Source organism: Cololabis saira, chromosome 3, assembly GCF_033807715.1.
Source record: "Cololabis saira isolate AMF1-May2022 chromosome 3, fColSai1.1, whole genome shotgun sequence".
In the NCBI taxonomy this organism is placed as follows: Eukaryota; Metazoa; Chordata; class Actinopteri; order Beloniformes; family Belonidae; genus Cololabis; species Cololabis saira.
Window position 1 is genome coordinate 17,498,684 of NC_084589.1, and position 25,191 is coordinate 17,523,874.

Genomic DNA, 25,191 nt, shown 5'->3' on the forward strand with positions numbered 1-25,191 from the left:
CGTTGCATGTTTTAGATGTTTCCCTGTTCTAGTACATCTAATTCAAATGAATCGATCACCATCAGCGTCTCACCAGAGTCTGGTAATGACCCATTCATTTAAAGCACATGTGTTAAAGCAGGAAACATCTAAAACATGCAGGCCACGGGCTCATAAGGACCAGATCTGAGAAACACTGGGCTAAACGCAGTAACTGTGCACTCACCATCAGAAGACCTTGCCGATGGCCACCTCCAACATCCTGTGTGTCTTTTGTGGAGGGAAAAAAAATATATAAATTAAGGTAAATACACAGAGTCTTTACAGTAATGACCGGATAGCAGCTTAGTCACCAATTGTAAGGTTTTTCTGCACAATGCAAATGACACAAACCTGACTATAGTCTCAGACATTCATCAGTAATTAACTAATTTAGTTTCTTCAAGAGCAATGAATAAATATTTCTTGGTATGACAGAACCACTTTACTTCTACACTGCAAATCAATCTTCCCTCCAGACATTTAAAATAAATGTGATGGATGCCACTGATAGATTAGAAAAACCGGCTTGTTAAACATGAGCAGTTGTAATTTTTCAGAGTCTGATCCTTAATTTGGAGTCTCCGTGCATATAAATTCATCAAAACTGAAAGAGTGTGACTGGATCAATGAAGTTTACAGGTTCAGGTTGTGTTTGAAGTGCTGTGGATGGTTAGATTCTCCTGTATCATCAAATCCATCAAGGGGCCTCCAGATGGTCCCAGATAATTTTTTTCTATAAAACCTAACTATAATTGAAACCCGCAGGTGGCATGTATAACACTGTTCTGTCCTTTTCTAAACAGAGATGTTTGCAACATATGGCTCAGGCTGAAATTCACAGAACTGTGGCAAATTCTCAAAAATGTTTGGTGGAGGTGATCTGCAACAAACAGATGGATCTGAAAGTCTAAAGAAAAACAAAAGCAAAGATGCTTCTACATAAAACTCACTATGAATTCAAGACATTTATAATGACAAATTATGATAGTAGGTGCACAACTTGGGTGAAAGATGAATGATTTACTGAATGGCTCTAACTTTGATTCTGAAAATCCGAGCAAAACATGATGATATTGAATGCTTTTCCAGCATAATCTGACAATAGTAAAAGAGCTTCCTATGATTCTGTGAACCATTGGCTTTTCCAGCCTAAGTGTCCCTGCAAATATTCAAACCTGGTTTAGTCAACACCTGTCAGGACCACCTGGTCTTCAAATAGTTCATGTACAGCTTTAATGTCTATTTGCTTTGGGTCTGTAAAAAGCATCTGGAGACAATTTGTATTAATAATTGCTATATAAATAAAACTAAATTGAATTTGGGGTTGCTGTTCAGCTCCAACATCAACTGCTCTCCATTAAGCTGCAAACGAGAGGCTTCTTTGTCTTGTCAGAGTGGGTCGATTTAGTGCAAATTCAGACTTTTGACAGAGAAAAGACCCCGCAGCGTTAAATATCCTCCCACTATATAGTGGGTTCTAAGATATTCTCACAACTGTGGATCTCCTTTTAGAAACCATTCAATAACTGGAATTACCAAAACGGGGGATTTTCTTATCCCACCAAACATTGGCCTATTTATTTGGTAAATTCTGTATGAAGTCTAAAGTTACTTTTCTTTATTGAAGTGAACAACGTTTGACGAGTTAATGCTCTTTTAATCTGCCTAATTGTGCTCTGGATACAACTAATCCAAAGTTTGAGTTTCACACAAACTTCCTAGACCTTCAATCTATAACTTCTCAGAGGAAAGACAGCTTCTTGGTGTAGGATAACAATCCAACACCCTTACTTAATTCTTCCCATTATTACAATGCTATTTATAGTGACTAGTGTTCTGCTGAAAACTTGTAAGCTTGTCTTCAGTACACTGACTTAACTCAAGCAGATTGAACATTAAAAAAACAAAAAAAAGGTGATGTCAAACTCAGATCAATTTTTATGAAGCCTGATCTAGATGTTGCTGATCCATGTTTCTAAACCCTCAACCTTTACTACATAAGAGTTCTACATGAAAAACAAAATTCTAAATCATTTCAAATACTAAACAATGGTTAAAAAAAAGCTCACAGATGAAAGTGTAATAGAGATGAACCAGAGTTGTACCTAAAGTGCTGTCGCTGAGGTCATCGGGGTCAGCTGTGTCGCTGTGAACGCTGGACATATCGCCTCGCCTCCGCTGCCGATGTCTTCGTTTATATTGAAACTCTGCGTACTCCTTTAAACCAGAACAGAGAATATAATTTACAACTAGGCACAAAAAAGGTCCACATACATTTTATTTAAATTCAAAATTGTTCCAGTCTCGTAACCTACTGAATCCTGAAATGAACATGCAGTTTTGACCCCAAGAACATCTTATAGAAAAAATTAGATGCTAAGTATATATTGGGAAAATTGGTGAAGTGGCAACTTTTCTTCATGTAGTGAAGTACTTTGGCTGAAATGAGGTCAGTCGTATGTTCCAGGAAAGCTTAGCCCCAAGAGACGGCTTCGAGCCCTTTCATCTCCAGAACAGGCCTTCAGTCACTAGGTTCAAGTCTAGTCTGAATTCATGCAGAACAGATGCTAGTCAGAAACTTCAAATTAAACATCATGAGGATTGAGATATTGATGTTGGAAAACACTAATTGTGCATGCAACTCATCTAAAAAATAAGGGCAATACTTAGAGTGTCACTCACAGTGATTCTGTAATAAAGTAAATGTGATTCCTTTTTAGTGGCAAATCAACTCTACAAGAAAAAAAACTGCAAGCAGTGCAAGGTACAGCACCTCTAATCCATACTTAGGTTGTACATGAGCACTTAGGAGCTTAAACCAAACACACTCTAAAACAAAGAGAGAGGAGAATAGATCTCTGGTAAAAGATGTTCCCTCTAGGAACGACCTGAAACTTAGTATCTTGCCAAAGGACAATTTAAACCACTGGATCAAACCACAAACCTTACAGTTTGTGGACAAAGTGTTCTCGCTGTTCCATGTTTGATTTTGTTACAGCGGGTAGGAAGAAATGCAGCATCCTGCATCCAATCAGCCTAAAAGCCATCTCCTAATACACTATGTTCTTTTTATTAGAGGTCGTGAAACATGTAGCGCATCATTATGATGACAAATAAGTGCATTTCTGGTACGCCACACAGAGGAGTTTGCACAGTTAATTAAAATAGTATATGCGAGTGCACATTTCTAATTATTGGAATATCTTTGGATATCATTAACTGAATAGCGATGATAAAAAGAACGGATACATAGCAAGGCTGAGCTCCTATAATAATAATTTTTCCAGTGATATGTAGCTTCAGATGATTAATTATGCTGTGCAGTTTCATTAAGTCAAAAAGTTAGATTTCTTGGGAAGTATATGCCTCATTTCCATTTAGTATGGACATCAGTGAACAAAAACATTATGACTGCTCACAAACTGGATTACTAATGACTCTTTCAGATCAATGCTGCAACCTAAGATGCTACAATGTGGGTTATAGAAGAATAATTTCAGATGGGGAGGATATCAAATGCCAGAGAAAGCACAATCAATTGAATTTTAATCATGATTTTAATTTTGGCACCTTTCTTGATTTTATAATCAAGAAAAAAAACAATTATTTTACCACATACTGTACTCTGTCCTGTGTTCTCACTGAGGAGTGCACTTCAGGCAAGGTGGATAATCATTTTAGATAATTGTGATTTCAGCATTGACCAAAATGATGAGACAGGTCTGAGCAATGTTGATGACGACCAAAAGTGTTACAGCCAAATGACTCAACGGAAAAACAAGCTGAGGAACAGAGATGAGAATTAAGACTGTTCTGTGATGTCCCACCTCCCAACTTTCAGAACTTCAATCTTCCACTGAAGTCTTTTAATGGCTCAGTGTGCTTTGGCAGCACATAAAAGACAAACTGCTCGATTACATCTACATCCTGAGTAGACTGTAGAGTAAACTGTGTTGTGAATTCAGTAAACATGTCTACCAGAGAAGTGATCAGGAGTCGGCCAGGCCCTATAATTTCCCAATTCTGCAACAACTCATTTCACTGGGAGAAAAGTCAGCAGCATGCCCTTTCTCTGCACCAAGGACACCACTGTACTCTCCTCACCTGCCGCGGTTGCCAACGATGCACTCTAAGCCCTCGAACGCAGAGCTCGCCAGTATGCTACTCTTCATTATCCAGTACCCAAATAATGGGATTTGCAGTCAAAACCAGCAAACAAACCCAACATGAACCTCAAAAAAAGTTCAATTATAATATGGGGGTTCTACTAAAAGTGGTTTATATGTTGTTGATAGGGTTAATCCTGTGATACAACTTGCTAAAAAAGACAATTTTCCGACTTTGAAGTGTATGAAAAATGCAATGCTGCTGCCATAATCTAATGATAACCTTACTGCAAGTGTGATAAAGGTAATGCACTGAATTTTCAACTCAAGATATCAGAACCTCAAAAAAATGATCAAGTGCACTTTTCATTTAATCCCCTCATTCATTAGCAAGTGTCACTGAGTCACATTCATATATAATCAAAAGCGTGTCATCCAAACTTCAACTTTCATGTTTCCAGCACACTATAAATAGCTTGCTATGAAGTGATCTGCAGGCATTGTAAGAAGCATGAAGTGGGCCATCTGTAGCTGTGCCTGTGAGGCAGCGCCGCCTCGCTTTGATTAGTACGAGACTTGCCATTAAGTTCTGCCGCTGAGAGACGGTGGCTCCAAATCTTGCGATTACAAAAATGCATTTGGTGATAACTTTCACTATTTCTACTAGATACACACCCATCAATAAACTTTTGTGAATTTACGGACAATTTATTCTTTTAAAGAGGCTACTCCTTTGTTGTGTAAACACACCTTGTTTTTTTTTTTTTTCTTGTGCATTGAATACAAAACAAATTGGTTGATTTACCTTGTTTTTTTTCTTTGCAATCACAAATCAAGTGAAGAATAGATCTAAGTTGTGACCAAAAAACTTGATGCAGTCTACATGAGAGACATTGACTGGACGTAATGTACCTATGCCATATGGACACCTGACCAATCACACCCAAAGGGACTGTAATGACGTTTTCAAATACATATACTTTAACATGCAGTTGTACCCTCTTATGTAGTTGTTACAGCTTTCATTTTTGGGGCCCAAACCCTTAAAAACAGCTTCATCCCATTATCCTTCCTCCACAACCCTTAACCAATGGCACAGTGCAACCGGAAAGGTGGTTTTCTCTTAGTATCCATCAAATCCAGGCTCGCCCATCTGATGGCCAAACACAGAACCGTGATCCACCATTCCACAGAAAACATTTCCACCTGTTGCAGTGTTGTGTGCTTTCCACCACTCCATCCAACACTCTGGACTTTGTGACGTGAGGCCCGGGTGCAGCTGCCCAGCCATAGACACCCATGATTTCTAGCTTACATTAATGCCTGTGGACGTCCTGAACTATTCATGTTAGGAATCAGCAGAGTGTTGGTGACGTCTACACACCATGCACCGCAGCAGTCGTTGACCCCGCTCAGGAATTTTACGTGGTCTTAAACTTTGTGGCCGAGCTGCTGTTGTTGTCAAACACCTCTACTTTCTAATAATACCACTTGCAGTTTACCGTGGAATATCCAGCAGGGATGACATTTCCCAAACTGTCTCATTGCAAAGGTGGCATCTTATCACAGAACCTCACTTGGAGTCACTGACCTCTTCAGCATGACCCACTTCGTATCAGAAATGTTTGCATGAGTAGATTTTTTTTTTCACACCTGTGGCAACAGCTCAGACTGAAACACTGATTTTCAACACGTGTGGCTGAAAACTTTTGTATCTGTATGCATTTCTCAATTTTTATTTGAAACAGCACCAGTGTGTTGTCAGAATGTTGTTTACATTTGGCAGCCAATTTAACCACATTACCTGAATTTAAAAAAAACGTTCTGAGATGAAACACACAAAATTATGTGAACGTAACAGGAAAATTCATGTATTATAGTTGCATAGCATAGGAAATCTATTTGGCTAATTTTAATATTGTTCATTAAATACCAGATTTTAACAGCCAAATCATTGGTAATAATTTCAGACTTTATTTCATTATTATTCCATACTGTTTTGATTACTTCATAATCTATGTTTTTTAACTGGCCATTCAAGATAACGGGCATAGCAAAAGAGTCGATTTCTTTTTTATAAGTATAGCATTAGGTCTGGTAAATTGATATAATTGTTTTATTACTATTAGTCTGGCAATAACAAAAGTAAAGTGGCAGAATTAACACACACTTGGGTAATAGTACTTGTACACCAGTGGCCATTCATTGCTGTAGCTGAAGAAGGAGAGGAAAAGATGTACCGGTACTAAAACTTGGCCATCCAGTGGCAGATTATTATTGCCATTTATTTTTCTGTCAACTGACCTTTGTCAACAACATCAAATTACAGTTGTAAAAGTAGGAAACGTGCTAAAAGCAATGCCAGATAGGTAGGCAGTGGCAGCTGAATCCACGTCTTTTCACTGGCACACATGACACTGAGCCAGTTTATTCAGACTGATCTATTCAGTGCTTTCAGCGCCTACTTAACTATTGCAAGACTGAGAATGCCATCTTTACATTATTAAAATATAATCACACACAAAAAAGGAGCCTTGCATGCTATCTCATGATTTTAACACTACAGAAAGCATTTGAGAGAAACCTGAACAATAATGGATCTTTTTTACTGCGTAATTGTATTTTTAAGAACTGCCTGCAACTCTAAATGAAACAATTATGCATACCTGGAGTGAAACTGCAGCATCTTGATTGATGCACTATTAGCAAGTACTGCATTAAGCTTGGCAGGAAAAGGAGGTAGGCTCGTAATCAAACCATTACTTAGTCATCGGTTTTATGACTCTAAATGTTACCTATACCAGTTACTAATGTGCAACGATCCAGAGCAACAATCTTAGGTGTTTGCCACAGCAGAATGTTTTAATCAATGCAGAAAAAGAAAACAAAAAGCACAAGGGACCACTGAACCATCTGGTTACTTCAGTGTGTTGAATAACACGGGGATCGATGGCTCATTGGGGTTTGTCGGAGACATTATTTAGTCAAATATGAAACAAGATTTAGACGTGCCATTTCTTTGCAAAAACATACAGGGCGTTATAATTGAATGGTATATTAATCTGATTTAAGTTTTTGGAAAGAATTAAATATGATCAGCTGTAATATATATACACAGGAGGAGTGCCTACATTGCTACATCAAATCAAGCACACCCATTCACGGATAAAGAGCATTTCAAATCATATGTGTGAAACTCCAGGACACTGAGTAACCACTTTCAGTCTGAAGTATAGGTGTAATTACTGTTGAGAGCTGCAAGAGCAATGTAACACCATCTTCTGCGGCCTTTGATGCATTCATTTGGCATCTTTGATGTAAAGTTCTGTGGTTTTTTGAAAGAAATAAAAACTGATCATCTAAAACCTAATTCAGAAACTTTTACCTGACTACATGCTTTAAACTTTAACGTGACTTTTTAAACTTAGACCCCTTTTTCTTAAATGGACATTAAAGGTTTAATTCTGTTCAAACTTTCCAGATACAAAGGACTCATTTGCTAAAGTAAATCTGCAAGCATAGAGCTCAGGCTTCACATCATTTAAATTCTTTACCACCTGTTTGTTCTATTTTTGCAAGGAAATCAGCTTGCGGCTGTTTTCTGTACACGGTCTTCTGCCACAGATGCAACGCAGCATGTCCAAGAACTACAGTTCACAAGCTCTGGCTGCCATCTCTCAGCAAGCAGCTCTTTTCAAATAGGAGATCAAGTGAGCAGTACAGTATTTAACTGTAAATCATGCAAAGCAAGTCAATTAGTCACATACTAAAAGTATAAAGCTGTACATGAAAGTTGGATTGCCCCCTTAAGATCTTTACTTAAAAACACAGAACCATACAGTAAGAAGACAAGACAAGAAGACAAGTGCAGACTTTGCTGGGTGTGGGGTTTGTATAACATTAGACATTTGAACCAGTGATCTGTTACCTCAGGGGATGCAAAGCCTAAATATTCCCAATCCCATGATCCACCAGTGAAACTATCAACAAGAGACAGAGAAAGTTACAGTTAGCTATGACTGAGAGCTGATTTCATGAAAGAGATATGTCACTTTATATTTCACACATGGCATTTTTTGCAGAGAGAATAATATGTAATTGCTGAGTGGCCGATAATTTACCTGCGTCTCGGGGCCTCAGGAGAGTCGTTGGGAGCCACTCCCCTTGCTACTGAAGTCAGGAACTCATGCCTCTTCTGCTGCACCAGGCACGCTGCACGGATGATCCTGTGACGTGGCGTTCGCAGGTACGGCCTATTAACCTTCTGTGCCAAGTCCTCCGTCACCATCTCCAGGTCCGTCTGTGGGGAGATAAATAGTTACACTGTATGTGCATGAATGCATGAATTCCTCTTTTAGAGTTCCCCTCCAGTGATACATTAAAGTGCAAAAATATGTTATGTGGTGTTTATCTTAAAATATGTTTGCAATAAAAAAAAACGGGGTAAGGGGTGGAGCATTAAAGTGACATGCATCATTACTGGACCATTTGCAGGTTTGCCTTTTTCACTGAGTGTGTATGAATTTGTAGAAACCATAAAATCAGTCCGACATCTTTCAGACCCAGTCAGGCTCACGACACAGTTGAGGACTCTGTTGACCTCCAAAAATAGACACTGCCAAATGTATACCAATGTTGAGTGGGGAAATCTCTAACATGTTTTTAGGTGATGCGGTGTTGCATACAGCATGCGTTGTTGGCTTGTAACCTGCTTTTCACTACAATGCTCATGCAAAATCTCACTCTCTACTTTCGCTCAGTGCCGAAGGTTTAGGGAGGACAGATGTATGAGAAAACCCTTTTACAACAATGTTATCTTTTAAGTGCTTAATAAAACATTTTGTTCCCAAACTATAATGTTCAAAACAACTTTAAACATTCACTCATTTTACAAACCTTTATGAGATTTTTACACTAACATTAAAAGGTCCAAACTTTTGCTTGCTAGTGTGTGAAAACCTCACCCAGATATGCTACCGTATCCCAGAGGCTGCATTATAAAAGATAATGTGAAAATACATTCATTGTCTATACTGGGGATCGTTAATGATAGAAAACTCAATGTACAACTAAAAGCTGAGATGTGCAGGTATTAATGAGGCAGACGGTAAAGATCGTGTGGTAGAAAGAATTAGTCCTATATCTCTAGTGGCCCATATAAAACTGACTGCTCTGAACATTTGTCTTTCTGGAAAGGAATAAGCCGTGAAACCTGCATAAGTTCATAGATCTCCTTCTTTGTGCTCTTAGGCTCCAAAAAGAATCCATAAGGGTAGGAGCCCTTGAGGATGCGGCGAGTCTTAAGCAGTTCTAGGACTGCATCTTCAATGAATGTAGTGTCAGGTGGGCCTCCGTCCCCTGGAAAAGACAAGGACAGACAATCAGAAAAAAAAAAAACACAGCCAACCTAAGTGGAGAAGCTCTGAAATAAAGAAGCCCCATTCTGTCAAGACATATCAGCGCTGTACTTCCATACTCCACCTCCACATGACTTTGAACTTAAGCCCTCAATATTATACATTGTTACCAACAGTGTTTCCAAATGACTCAATATATTTAAATAAACCATTATTTTTACTTTATCTGCATTCAGATTCTCATCTGCAAGACACACAATACTGGTGGAGACACTGTGTAGAGTGGTGTACTGAAATAAGAATGTAATTAAACATTAATAAGTATCAACACAAGCTATGCTAAATACACTGAAAGAGCCTACAGAGACTGAAGTTAAAATGTTTCATTTTTGTGAAGTTTAGTTTCAGTAATTTAACCTGTTAAATTCAAAAGTTATACTCATTAACAGGAAGAAAAAGAGGGAAGGGTGGAGATTTCTTCCCATGTGCCAACATTACAAAAACTCATTTTAAGACAAATAGATTAAGTTGCAGCTCAGTGTGTAATAAAGATAGACACTGTTATGGTAGACTGCACACTCACTTCCTCTCAGGGCTCGACTGAGTTGCTCCATCTTCTCTTTGGCTGTTTTCAACAGGTGCTGCTCAAGCTATTGTTAGGAAGACAGAAGGTTTTACTGATTAAAGCCATCTTGGGAGTGCTGCACAACCAAACAATGGAGAGACTTCCAGAATATGAATCTAAATTAATCAACAGCGGTGGGAGAAGCAGACTTTATAAGCAGGTGATTACGATGTATAGACAAGATATACCATAATTTCAACATCTGGAATATTCTCAAAGTGGAGGGATTGTTCCCCTCTGAGATGAGTTTCGTCTTTGCATGTGCGTTACACGACTGTTTGAATATTATGCAAAAACAGACATCACTGCAAGGCAAGGGGAGCCCTGTTTACCCGATAGCTGTGCTCATGGTTCCTGAAGCGTGTGTAGTAGTGCATGAAACGGTCGAGTTCCTGAAAGTTCTTGTGCTTTTTCTCTGCCTGCAAAACCACAAGAAAAAAAAAACTGTCACATTCAAACTCCTGACAAAACTGATCCCTCTTACCCATAAAATGTAAAGACTAGTTGTGAAAAGTCAAAGTACTGCTGCAAACGAAATCCACACTTATCACGCATTAGATACTAGGAAAGACTACATTAACCTTTTTTTTGCTTGGGATGAAAGGAAATGGATTGTCATTGCTTTTTAATGTTTAGAGGTTGTGTCTAAGGGCTTTTCTCTGAAACTGCAAAGCTTGCAACATAAGCCCTCTCCTGCCTCTTTTGAAATCTACATTAAAGATTGGCTCCACCCACCTCAGAAGTACAGCATAAACAGCAATATGTGAAATTGGGTGGAGAGAAAAAAAAATAGGGACTCTGGACAATTCAACCCTAATCTGGATCTGTGATATCAGAATACACAGTAAACTAAATCACTCGCTGAAAACATTTTTTCCAGACTTGGTTTACCTTATAAAAGAAACAACCCATAGTGTTATCCATAGTTTATGTGTCAAACATCCATCAGTTATGTTCAATTCAATTTAGTTTATTAGAATAACATCACATCATCACAAATGTCATTTCAAGGCAGTTTATCAGGAAATCCAATTCAATTATATTCAAAAATCATTAATTTCCTTTTAGGGATTGAAAAAGTATCTTCTTATTATTGCCATTTCACCTTGTCTTGTTCTTTGGCCTGGTTATAGTTTTCATAGATTTTTTTGGCTTGTTGCTATCTTTCTTATTTTTTAGCATTTTACATTTATGCAATTAAATTCTTTATTCTTCTTAACTGTGCAAAACACAACACGGATATGGACCATTGCAGCAAATTGTATTCTTGTGTGTGGATGTACTGAAAAATAAATAGTCTTGAGTCTTATAGAAAAAGTGGACCGTTTCAATACAGTCCAATTAAATACAGTCCAATTAAATCCTATTATATCTTATACTGAGGAGCTGACTGCTTATGTTGGCATTTTCCCATTTCATGTGTCGTCTGGAACTAGAAAGTCTGTCTCCAGTTATCTACAGTCCATGGCAGCTAAAGGTAACGGCACGGCTAATTTATTCAAGTATTTTAAATGGAGGCATGCGGCTGAGTAGGAGAAGTGTGTCGTGCAAACTGCTGTCTGCTGTTAGGCTCGTCTACACTCCATGGCAGCTAAATGTAGCAGCATGACTAATTTATTCCAGCTTTTTAAACGAGTGAGAGAAGTGTGTCACAATCACTGTGAGCTGCACAAGACAGCAACATCCTGAAAACGCACAGGCTACATCAGTAGCATCATTTTACGGTAGTATCCCATATGATAAAAAGATGACCAAAACATCACAAGAACATCGCAGATTCAGTGGTGTTTCAAATCACTAAAAATATAATTTCCACATACAGTTGAAAAATCTGGGTTGATCCACATGCTGTAAACCATCAAGCCCAGGCATGATTCTGCTTCTGTATTATTTATTTTAGAATAAATTAAGTCTTAAAGTTTAGATTACACCTTTTTTAAATCGCATCATTTAATTAATCTCTAATTGGAATATTTTATAGCTGTAATTACAGCAAAAAGAAAAAAAAAACAACAAAAAAGAAAAATTCATTTTTAATCTTCCTTTTTTTTTGTTTTTATTCTTATTTTCCTTTCGGCTCTGCCCTTCAAGGGTTGCCACATTGGATTATCTGCCTCCATCTAACCCTATCCTCTGCATCCTCTTCGCTCAGACCAACTAGCCTCATGTCCTCTTTCACTACATCCACAAACCTCCTCTTTGCTCTTCCTCTAGGCGTGCCTCCCGGCAGCTCTAACCCCGTCATCCTTCTCACGATACATTCACTATACCTCCTCTGTGTATGTCCAAACCATCTGTTTGACTTTCTCTCCAAAACATCAAACCCGTGCTCTCCCTCTGATGTGTTCATTCCTGATTCTATCTATCGTTGTCACTCCCAAAGAGAACGTAAACTTTTTTACCTGTTACTTCCAACTCTGCCTTCTGTCTGTTCCTCAATGTCAGTCTCTAAACCACACAATATCGTTAATCTTGTACACCTTTCCTTCATTCTTTTCTGAGTTTTTATTATTAAGGGAAAACATCATGAGTAAAAAAATAGGTCATACTATCCAGCCTTAGATGCGGGTTGCTGTATTTTTCAATAATAAATGCAATGAAATTATTCACCAATTTTAAAGAATATTCTTGGGCTTAAAATCTTATAGAAAAAGAGTGAAAAGTTACCATTTTGTGTAGATCCAGGGGGTAAAGTACATAATACAATAAAGTGCCTCAAGTATTATCCCTTGACGCAGTTAAAGTTCAAATTTTTAACAAATTAAGAACTATGGCATTAAAAAGGGAGCTTGTTATTCCACATTCCTGCCTAAAGCTACATCACCTGCAACTGACATAACACACAAGTTGCTCTCTGTGTAATGTCACTGTGTAAGCTACGTATGGTACGTATACACCATACGTAGCTTAAAAAAATAATACATGGGATAAAAAGAAACACTTATGAGTCTGACAATCGTGAGTCTGACAATCGTGCAAGCCCTATTAAATCACTAGATGGTTACTTTGCCATTTATGAGTCAAATATACTATAAAACCTGAAAAGCCCCCAGAATATTTACTGCATTCACTGTAAATTCTCCTCTGTCACATGTCAGTGTAAAAAATCTATTGGGAATGGTTGAATTAGACCCAAATATTTGTTATATAAAAAGTCACCAGTAATGGTGTTCCAGTGTATACCTCGTCTGTCATCTCCTTTGACTGTTCCTCCACCTGCTGGATGACTTCGTAGCGGGTGCAGCGGTAGTAGCCCCCTGTTGATGAGCTGTGCTTTTTCCACTCCTCCAGGCAGATCCAGCAGAAGTCATACTTGCACTACAGGGGGAGGAAAAAGGCATTTGTTCTTAAGTCTGCTTTGGTCAGCTGTCAAACTGTAAATAGATAACTAATTATGACTGCTTATGTAGCTATACTTGAATGAAAACCATTTGAACAACAGGAGGAAACCCCGATTTAAAACACTCAGCACCTTTTATGTTTTTGGCAGATTTAGCATTTTTGAATTTCAATCAGCTGTTGCACTATTGTACAAGCAGCACAATGTGCTTGTCTTTTGATAAGAGGTTTGAAGTCTTAACAAGACTATCAGGTAATTAGGGATCACAAATTACATAATTTCTTGCTTCATGCAACTGCAAACTTGTCAAAGAGTTATGCATGTTTTATAAACATTATATGGACAATTATCTTTCTTTTCATTAATCATATGCCATGAAACAATCAGCTCCTTGTGAATTGTACTCAGCTTGCCATTGGAGAGAACTGGAAACTCTTTTTTCCCCAAACTCCTCTCTCAAGTTTGATGTTGAATTGAAATTTTATTTTGAACATGAAACAGTGAATACAAAAAAGTAATAATCAATAATAAATAAATGTAAATAAGAAAACAAAAATATAAATAAAAAAAATCATGCATCCACCATAATTAACATGTTCAAAAAGGAGTAGGAAGAAGTAAAAACGTATTAAATCCTACCCCCTATACTATATTTCATTATGATCCAAATTAATTTAATTTCTATACAAAAAACAAAAGATCAATATATAAATATCAATTATACATCCTCACACCTATATACACTGATATAAATACACCCATTTATAAATGAATATATCCGTATCAACAATATACAAAAAAGAAAAACAAACAAAAAAAATAAACAACTCATAACGGCTGAGCCCCCTCCTCAGCCCTGGCTGCTTTTGCCCAAGTTCAACAACATTTCCTGAGTCCAAGCAGACTTTACCTTTTTGCCATGCTCTACAATGTTTGATGTATGTTTGTTACATCGCTCCAGGTTTCCCTCTGCCATGACCTCTATGATTTTAATTCCTAGCCATCCTTTCACTCGCCAACTGCCCCACCAAGTGGGAGTCTGTGAAATGTCAACAGGCATCATGAGCCTTTGAAGGAATCAGTGACTGCTGATCAAACTCCAACCGTCTGCAACCCAGCCGTGTCAGTGTAAAATCTGATCTTAATAATCATGGAGCTTCAACTGGGCTTTCCTAAGTCACAGTATTTAAATTTAAAAATCACATCTTTCCACATAAATAAAAATATTTAATATACTATGAAGTAAAGGAAGGAAAGAAAATTAAAGACTTAAACCCCCAAAATCCAAATAGCAAACCTATTAAATAGGAATCTTGTTCTTCTTTAACTAGCAGTCAGTGTGAGCCATGGCTAGTGAGTTTAGAAGAGATTTCTCTGTCTGGGTTTCCTGAAGACAGCGATTGTATTACAGTATAGTTGCAACAAGAAGGCACTTTTCTGTGGGTGTCAAGTTATCCAGAGTACCACAAAAGCCCGACAACTCTGTTGTCCTGGAAACCCTGTTTACATGGCACTTCAGAAAAATCAATAGGAGATCTTGGAACTGTGGGAGGTGAATGGAAGGACAAAGACAAGATATGAAATGGAGAGAAATATAACAAGTATGACACCGCACTAGAAGTAAAAGAGAACTGTTCCTGGGCAACGTTGAATCCCATGTTTCCAAGTAACGGGGCGAAGCCAAAGTCATAGCTAGTTACAACCCCAAAAGAGAAAAAGATGGGATGACATGGAAAAGGCACTAAAAGAAAATCTTTGAATTACTTTGACTTTTATTCTTACTTTTAGAGTTTTCCCCAATCAAGTAATAAATTACTTTTATTTTTGCATTTATGACCTGCAACACATTGCATAAAAAGTCGAGACAAGTATTTTCTTTTGGCTATTCCTTCTTATAACACTTGAGTTCTGACACTTTTCATCAAGTGATTAAAAGTTTCTATTGTTTCCATTTTCTCCCATTCTTCCTGCAAACACATGTTAAGATCCGCAACAGTGCAGCGCTGAGAAAATAGTTTGCTCACCAGCAACAACAGTAATAACAGAGACCGTGTCAACTAACAAATCTTGTTGTAACTCTCACTCTCTCCCTCCATTTTACCACTTTTTTTAATTTGCAATCTCATCCATCTCTGTATATAGTTTTATCTGGTCCTTGTACTTCTTTGATATATCATCTGTTCAAATGACATAATCACACCATGAGCAAAACAACACTTTGTTATGATGCATGCATGTAAGCAGTATCCTCCAAACAGAGTATTGTACACGCATTCATTCTTAAAAGTTATTCAGCACAGCTTTAGTTTCAGTCAGTTTCATCAGCTTAGTCCCCTCCAAGTGCAGTACTATCAAGAAATGCAAAATACCAATTCTGAGGGGATAAAAATGCAAGTAATCATAAAGTTGAATGTTTCAGACAATACATCTTAACGCCCTTTGGCCTTGATGATAGAACTGCAAACCACACACTCTGTCACTGAGTTTTCAAAGTAACTTTCTACATTCTTGGAGCACCCGAGCATTTAGTGGCGGCACCATTTGATGCCTTAGGTCAGTGTTTCTCAATTCCAGTACTTGTGGGCCACTGCCCTGCATGTTTCAGAGGTTTCCCAGCTGTACACACCTGATTCAAATGAATGGACCATTACCACACTGGTGCAGACTCTGGCGGCAAGCTGATGGTGATTGATTCATTGGAATCAGGTGTGTTAGAGCAGGGAACCATCTTTTTTTGTGAATGTTTGGGAGTTTTATCCCTCTTTTTTCAAAGCTATAACATACAGATCATATCAACTACAGCATGGAGCAGGTGGAAAGCAGCAAAAATACAAGTCAGCAACAAAAGAATCGTAAGCAACACCTCTTACCAGCACATTTACTTGTGTGTCATAAGGTGCTTAAGAAGATTAATTGCAATATTAACCCTCTGTCACGCTCAAAGATATTAGAGAAATATCTTGGATATGCCTGGGAAATCTCTGCGAGAGCACTAGGATGACGGATCTATTCCTGTATACTGCACTTCTGGAACATCTCTGAACATTTCAGGCCTGCAGTGCTCATCTTATAAGCAAGCTTTGACGTAAAAAAATAATTACAAAAATGATTAAGCCTATTAGCTGTTGTACTAAATCACAGATACAGTATCAGCAATACTGATACTTCACTTTTAATTTTGTGTTCAGAATTGTTTTTCAGTTTTGCTTGACACATCTTTATGTCAGGAGAACTGACGTTACACTGAAGTTTAGAGTAAAGCTGGGTACAGTTTTACTTATGTATATTTGAAGGACACCGTATATACAGATCAAAAGTTTAAAGTTGAATACATGGGTGTCTGACTGGTACCGTACATGTACAGCATAAAAGATTACTAGTTTAAAGTTTAAAGCCCCTTAGTAGAACTTTTGCTTAGGCAAACTAAAGAGTGTGACATTGCTTACTGACAGCAGTACACTAAATATTAATGGTATTCCAAAAGTGTGATCTGACTCAGGAAGTTTTTACATGGCAATCCAACACATTAATGATGAATAAACCTGACAAATTGACTTGAGCCTAATGAAAGCTGAAGACTTGTGAAATAAAAAAAAATAAATAAAAAAAAGTTGATTCTGTTTCAAGCACATCTCTGTGATGAGTGCATGTTTCCATTTATGTTTGTTTTTTTACAGAGAAAATTACTGTCAATAATGTCCAAATGCTAATACTCCAATGTCCTAATCATGTAAAATATTCACTTACTGTATTGACCCGAGCAATCTAAATGTGCACGTTACAACTCAAATCTTAAAACATAACATCTCAACAGTGATGATGATGGAGAACACAAGATGATTCAGTGAAATCATAAAATATGGCATCACACAATAGGATGAGCAGCAATGGTGATCCCAAAAAGATGACTTCATCAATACCAAGTATTGTTTTTTTCCCAAGTGACTTCTGTGAGAGTGACCCGAGGGTACACACATCTCAAATAAGAAATGAGGCTGTCCATCACTTGAGTCATTACACCGCTGACAGCCTTGGAAATGGCCAGACCTGAACATACATGCCACGTAAAGCTAACATCAGCTGGTGCAGATGAATGTTGTGGTTCAGGGATGTTTGCTGAGCTGGATAAATATGACCAGAGGCAACTCAGGATGTTTCTAAGCAAAGGGACCACAGTCTTGAACAAAATCCCGGTCAGGTGCATTTCAGCAATCACACCATTATTTTTAATCTGCATAGAAAAAAATGCTTTTTTTAAAACACACAAGTTTGAGGTCCTGTTTGACCTCAAACTTTGGAGAGAACCTGCTGTCATTGCATCATCATATCATTACACTCATATCTGGACTCAAATATATAACTGAATTGAAGCTAAATTCCTTATCAAGACAAAGCAAGATTTGGTGATCATACAACTTTTTTGCCCCTAAACGATGCATCTTGAAAGAGGACAAATTGTCTTATATTCAAGTCAATATAGTATTTCTTCCCAACAAATAGAGAAATTACATAAATGCACAAAACTCTTTAACGCAGAAGTAATGGATAACTTTGATGTCCAGAGAAATATAACTGAACTCTAAGCATATAATTGAGCTATATAACGCTCAATTACAATAAATGGCAAAGGCAAAGAGGGCACTAGAAATATTTGGCCTGATTTATCCATGTTAGTCAAATGGAGATTGGAAGTTTGTGCTAAAAGCACAAAAGTATTAAACTTTCTATTAGCAGCCTCTTGCTTCACTCGATGTTGATGATGCTGACAAATGTACAGATGTTGGAAATAGTTGTTTGAGTAGGTGCTCGTCTGCAACGATTCTAAATTAATTCCAGCAGAAAACTCAAACAGAAAGTCTCCTTGCAACTTTGGAAAGAATTGACTTGAAAGGGTAGCATAGTGGCTTGTGTTGTATTACGAGTCAAGTTGCCCTGACATGTCCAGAAAACTCCCCCCCTAACTCACCTTAGCGCACTGCATATGATTGCAGCCCTCGTTTTTCTGAATTGGAGACTTGCAGTTGGCGCAGGGTTTAGAGTTGCTGAGCAGCCACAGGCAATTGGCTGCATCCTCGTAAGCTTCGCTCACACCAGCCACTACAATAGGAACAGTGGGGTGTAAACACAACAAATAAAGCCACAATGGGATACATTAAGAATGACTATTATTACCTCTGCATCAATACAGAACCCTGCACAGTGTGGCAAACTGTAACAGCACTAAACCAATGTCTTTAGTGTGTATATAGAGAGAGGAAGAGAGCAGAATTATCCTCAACCAACACTGAATATTTGGCTATTCTCAAAGCACCTCTGATGTGTCATTTGAAATGATGAGATCAAACAGATTGGGGAACTGGAAGGAGGAGATATTTTGAGAATAAAATACTTGCTATTATCTTTCAACTGACACTTTAAATGCAGCTGCACGTAGAAGCAACTCAGGGCATCTTACATCATCGGGGATACTGCTTACAGTTCAATTACTGCTTCTATACTTTGTGTGCTTCAAGTGAGTGGGTTTTTCATATCAATTCATCCTCCTTTATCAAAATGGTAGATTCTAATTGGTCTAATTGCAATTGCTACAAATGACTTCTCAACAATTGAGAATCAAATCAATCACTTTGTCTGCAAGACAAAATAACAAAAAAACAGACAAAGTAAAAGGCTTGGTTGATAAACTAAACTTCACAATGATGTTTTACCACTAAATAAGGAAATGATTTAGAAGATTCATCTTTTGCGGAATTGGGGATTGTACACATTTTTATTTTTAACCAAAAGAGTAGCCATGGTGAATGCTGCATATCATAGAAAAAGATCGAAGTGGGAATGTTTGTGAGAATGGGAAAATGAGAAAGACATTGTAAAGTACTTTGTAGAACCTGGAAAAGATTCAATAGGATTGATTGGCAAAACAATAAATAACAAAAAAAAAAAACATTAACCATTTTATAATTTGTCTACATAAGTGCTCACATTCCACAGGTTTCATCTGAGCAACTTTCTGCTGCCAGAACTTCCAGGTCTCGCAGTCACACGGTTCATGGGCTTCACCTTGACACTCCCTAGAATATGAAAGATAAATATAAATCATGCAGAAGTAAGTACCATTCTTTCTTGTAAATATTCCCAAAAACCTAAACTATAAAATACTGAACAGTACAACCCTTCTTGAATGTAAAGGCAGCAACACATTTCAAAGGAGACAGATTATCTCCTCCCTTGTATGTGGTCGATATACCACAGGGGTCCAGAACAAATGTACCATTTTTCAAAGTGTCTTCTTACTGATTCAGGGTTGGGTTTCCCTTATTATCAAATCTGTCCATTAAACTCTTGATAAAAGCCCGCATTTATATAATGAAGTGATGTGTTCTGAGGTATTATTATGATTATTAGGTTGGATTAATCGTGACTTGATAGAACTTATATTACTGGGTAGGAAGAGAACTTTAGGAGCAGCGTGTTGGCTTGAGAATACAGAGAACAGAAGGTGGAGGGACGTCATCTGAGCTCATCTGCTCTCTATACAATACCAGTCCTACACTTACACACATGCATTACATGAACTAACGGGGCACATAAAATGAGCTAATGTTGGATATTACTTAACTACCAACTTTTAGATGTGTTTTGGCAATTTTGAACCTTTTCTCAAGTGTTGTTGTATTCGATTAAGATTATTTCCAAGTATATGAAATAGCACTCCTCACTGACCAGCAGAAAAGATGGCCCTTGCCACAATCCACAGCAGGTGCCCGGAGCAGTGGAAAGCTCAGAGCATCTGAGGTCGAGGTCCCAGGGGCCTTGGTGTTTAGTCTTACTGCTCTTTCACATCCTGCCTGAGGACACCAGCGTATTACTGGATTGTTTTCCACAAACGCCTGTCAAAGCAGAAGAAAAGATTACTAAAATCTCCAAGGTGATGCCAAATGTTGTGAGCAATGATTCTCAATCTTATGCCAAAAGTGGGGGGGAGAAAAGTTAATACGATACAGCTTTAAAAGAAATAGACTACAGATGACAAAGCATTTTAAGATCTGCATCACAGACTTTTCATTGAATATCTCCCACTTGATTTAAAAAATTAAAAAACAAGAGAAAATGTGTTTAAACCAAGGTAACGAACATTATTTTTGGTTTACTGTTTGTGGTATTCTACCTTAACAAGAACAAAGTATACAATCCTGTATCCAAATAAACAAAACCATTTGTTTTTATTGCAAACTGACAACAATATTTCAATATTTTAGTGGAAGACTCACATATCAGTGACTATCTTTATTCATTTAGAAGATAATGTTCTTTATCAGTTAATACGGATGCTACTGGAAACACCAATGTACCTTGATGTCAAACTGGAGGTAGCGTCTGTCCATCTCTCTAGAAACCACACTTTCTATGACTTCCACTGGCACTAGCTGGTAACAATCGTAGGCTGGGCAGAAAATGTTGTGGGCTTCGCCCTCTTGAATCTTGAGGTTCAAAAATCTTCAAAATAACACAGGTATCTCAGACAACAATAAACTTGTGACAGAAGTTGAAGTTGAGTTCAGTCATGAAGTTGAAAACACCTAATTGCAGCTAATTGACAGAATGTAAAATGTGACTTACCCTTCCCAGCATGCTCTACAGAATTCATGGCCACAGGACATTTCAACAGGATCCTCAAACATCGAGATGGAGGACATGCATATGCCACACTGAGAACAAAATAGAGACAGATCCATTTACATACATTTCATGACTTGTTTGGTTCATTTTCATTTAAGAGGTTTTTTTTGGAAATTGCAAAGAATATGCACTGTTTAATCAAACCACATTGTGCTTGAAGGCTTGTTTTATATCAAATACATTTGAATGAGCAAGTTATACCCTGAATGATCAGGTATGTCAATATGTAATGACAGGCAATTGTAACAGGGGGTCAGCAATAAACAACATTGTGGCCAGCCCTTACCATGCAAATCTCTTAGAATGTCATATATTTTCCTCACACTCAAAGACAAAGACAAGGGCTTTATTACAACTGAAGACTCAGCCGCAGCAAGACAAAGAGAGGGCAGTGTGCTTCAACAAAGCAAGTGTTGACCGGGAATGAGCAGGAAGTTAAATAATCAACTGTTAGCTTTCAACAAGCCCACGAGTGCAGTCAGTCAATCCACAGCGCAGTTTAAGGTTAAGACCTTCTCCCAGTCAGGAACAAAGTTGATATCAGACATGTGTATCACAGTTTCTCTTAAATCATTATTAAAGTCGACTATCAACACTTGAGAAAACGAACAGGAACCAAAGGTGGATGTCTCTTCTACCTGCCTATAACCTTCTGTCCAGGCTTGTATAAAATACCACCAATGGCTAAATCTTTGTCATGTTTATACACAAAAACAACTACTCCTGCTTGCAAAGCTGATTGATATTGTGGATATTATATGTGATATAACTGAGGCGGAAAGATTGAAAAAGGATACTTGGAACCTACTTTCACACTCAGGGCTTTGCGTGGTCAGGCAACAGCATTTGTGGAAAAGGGAAAAACAAGTCTGCAGTCCGCCAACACCAGTACTGCAGGAAACTGAGGTGCTATGATCAAAGTTTGTTGGCTGTTCCTCAAGCTTGTCTTAGAACAAAAGTGCAAAGCTTTCTAGATTTTTGCTTCTCTGCTTTGGAATCGTCTCCTAATGAACTTAAGATCTGCACTTTTAAAAAGCAGCTCAAGATCCATTTGTTTGAAATTGATTTTGTTTGTGTCTTGCTTTGCCTCTTCATTACAGATCTGCATCTGCCCGACTGGTTTTTGCATTTGTTTGTTTTTCATGATGTTTTTCTAACAATTAGTTTTATAAAGCAATTTATGATGTCTGTTCTTGACTATTGTTTATGGGATCTCCTCTAATAACCACGTACTCTGCTCAGGAAAGACACACACAGCACTTCTTCAAGGAAGGGAAATGAGAGGTTACCTAAATATCTTGAAAATAATAGTTTACCACTCAGCATACAGAACTGAATTTACACACGAGAGTGAGTTTTCTCATGACAACATACATTAATACATTGGCCTGGTAGGCCCTTAGTAAACTGAGGACATTTCTCACTAGGGAAGACTTCTCATCTGCAGGCATGAGACTGATTTGGTCAGGGCAGGTGATGGAGGAGTGGGTGGTGCGCGGCGTCCGGGGAGAGGGCAAGGTGTCCCACGCGTTGTAGCCACTTGGAGGTGGGTTGTGCATTTGTACGCCTGAGCGTTGGCAGCATTCCTCCGCGTTGCTCATCCAGGCCTCTAAGAGCTTCTCTCTGTCCCAATCTGACGCAAAATATCAAGAGGGGAAAAAAAACAATGTCATCAGATAAAAAAGACGGAAGGAGCTCTGGTAAAGTAATAACAAGGTTGTTTTTCCGCAAGCAGGAAAATTAGGTCTCAAGATGTTGTTGCAGGAAAAGAAAGCACAACATGACTTCTAGTCATGTGATAAGCTGGCAGACCAATTTACACAATGCTTCTAAAAGCAGCTCTGATCTAGGATCACATGGCTGAAATAAAAACAGTATTTTGCAAGTATATTTCACAACACACTATGATTTGGTTTCAAACAAGATGTAGATGAAGATCCCTGTAAAACGTTACAGTACAATTCCTTTTCAGCCTTTCAAAAAAATAACATGTTCTCTAACAAAATTGCAAAATCCAATCCTGAGACTTTTTTTTTCCCAGTGCCCTTCATCGAGTACAATGCTCAATCCACCGCAACCTACATAATTCTCACCCCAGGTGAAACACTAATAAGATTTTCAATCAGTCAACCAAAAAAGTCCTGCTGCCACCTGTATTGTTTAGAGCAGCTTTTCTACCTCACATTCAGAGAGGAACTTGGCTTATTCCAAATTGTCTCCACTGCTAAAATAAGGAATATGACCCGGTCAACTGCACAATTAAAACATTATCAGCCTCCAGACACACTTCGCCACCAATCAAATGCCCCAGACTCTAAATGCCCTCGTTTAGATAATGACTGTCGCAACAATTCCCCCTATTTCCACCCAATTAAGACTAATCAGTGAGTATGGCCCTATCTTCATGCCCTGGGCTGTTAAAAGAAGTCAGAAATTAAAAGTTTTTAAATTTGGTCTTAATGTTAATTATTAGCTGGCTAATGCAAATTGTCAGAAGCACAGAAAGATTGACAAGAGGGCTGTTAAGAAGATAAGCAACGGGGAAAATAATAGGAAAACTGAAAGGCTGTATAGTGGAAATAAAAGTTACAAAGTTTAAAAAAAAAAAAAGTGGAAAAACTTTCACAAGCAAGGAAATCCAAGCCCCAAAGGCTTTCTCTTAATCATTAACAAAAACTCATGTTCTATGTAGGTGTCTTGAGGGCTGCAGCTTTTTGTTGCATTTGTGTGATCTGACATATTGGTGCGGTTGATTTACTGCATCCGTTTGTAAAATGTTTGGATACCAAATCCCTTTTCTTGTTGTTTTCATTTTTTAACATAAAGCAACTTACCACAGGACTTAAGTTTAAGGTTTGTGGAGCCTTATTTCCTGCGTGAACAAAGTCAGTGTATTCAGTCACAGCAGATTTTTGTTTCAACTACTCCACTTTGTTTGATATAACACATACCAAGTTTATCTTTATTGTTTTTGAAGTACTGGGTTGCCTTACTCACATCTGACAAAAAAAAGCCAGGACTGTAGTTTGCCCTTATAGTTTGGCCAGAGCTAATTTAAATATTAGTTTTCATCACTGCATGTTATATATGGTTTTATTCCCAGGTGCACAAACTGTTACATATACAAAGTTTACATAAAACATAGCAATACGGACCTATCCATTATCACTATCAGCCATGCAGAAGCAGTTCATTATTGGTTTTGGCTTAATTTGTTTGATGTGCACTCTTGCTCTATGCTCTTAAAACAGCCTGCATAGCAACTTGAGAATTTCTGTTCTTAAATTATTGCCTAAAGCTTCATTCAGGGGCTGATGGATGTTTATGCAAAATATCTACAATAAGTTTATCTGAAAAAAAGAACAACACAAGCGTCTAAGCCAGAGGCTATGCTAGATTTGTCCAAAGCATTAAAATAATTGATTTGATGCTTCTGTTGAAATGAAAGAAAAATAAATAAATGAATACAAAACAAAAAAAAAAAAAAAATCAAATCCTTTATTTTTGGGCACACTTTAAAAGAATGTCAAAAAAAATCAATAAAATGTACTTACATTTTTTACTTTACCATACACAGCAGTTTTGTAAATCCGTAAACTACCAGGTTTCAGGGAAAACAATTTGAATGACAAAAATAGTACCCTCCATTTGCGTCATAATGTGTGTGTATGTTTAGCAGTACCATGGGCACGCAGCAGTGCTTCTGCGGTGAAGAGTGGGGCCTGCAGCATGTCAGCTGTCTCCACTATCAACATGTCCTTCAGTTTGCGCAGATCCTGAGGTCGCAGGCCTTCATGCAGCTGGTCAGAAACAAGGGAGGACAAACAGCTTTACTGATACGAGGGACATGATAGGGGGAATGAAGGCGACCAAACACCAAATGACAACAAAAACGTGTGTGACAGGATGGCAAGTCACAGAGGGAACAACATTACAACCGCTTCAATGTTTTAATGCACAACCAGGTGCTTTCTTCTAATCAATATCAATCAGAATTAGATCCGATTAATACCCACAGGCACTGAAGAGTCATGCGTCACAGGACTGAATGTAATTTCAAAA

The 25,191-nt window shown here is 37.9% G+C and overlaps 1 protein-coding gene across 1 annotated transcript in view; it reads right to left on the reverse strand.

Annotated features, from left to right (window-relative positions):
• The window catches only part of LOC133426461 (ankyrin repeat and IBR domain-containing protein 1-like), a 37,059-nt gene that overhangs the window by 2,672 nt on the left and 9,196 nt on the right, over positions 1 to 25,191 (reverse strand). The window contains exons 5-19 of the mRNA XM_061716382.1: positions 24,812 to 24,929; positions 22,554 to 22,762; positions 21,070 to 21,158; positions 20,802 to 20,946; positions 20,173 to 20,339; positions 19,432 to 19,520; positions 18,416 to 18,546; positions 13,293 to 13,427; positions 10,442 to 10,528; positions 10,068 to 10,134; positions 9,340 to 9,485; positions 8,249 to 8,427; positions 8,056 to 8,107; positions 2,127 to 2,238; positions 206 to 249 (exon numbers count right to left, since the gene is read on the reverse strand). Of these exons, the coding sequence (XP_061572366.1) occupies positions 206 to 249; positions 2,127 to 2,238; positions 8,056 to 8,107; positions 8,249 to 8,427; positions 9,340 to 9,485; positions 10,068 to 10,134; positions 10,442 to 10,528; positions 13,293 to 13,427; positions 18,416 to 18,546; positions 19,432 to 19,520; positions 20,173 to 20,339; positions 20,802 to 20,946; positions 21,070 to 21,158; positions 22,554 to 22,762; positions 24,812 to 24,929 (1,770 nt within the window). The remainder of the gene's footprint in view (positions 1 to 205; positions 250 to 2,126; positions 2,239 to 8,055; positions 8,108 to 8,248; positions 8,428 to 9,339; positions 9,486 to 10,067; positions 10,135 to 10,441; positions 10,529 to 13,292; positions 13,428 to 18,415; positions 18,547 to 19,431; positions 19,521 to 20,172; positions 20,340 to 20,801; positions 20,947 to 21,069; positions 21,159 to 22,553; positions 22,763 to 24,811; positions 24,930 to 25,191) is intronic.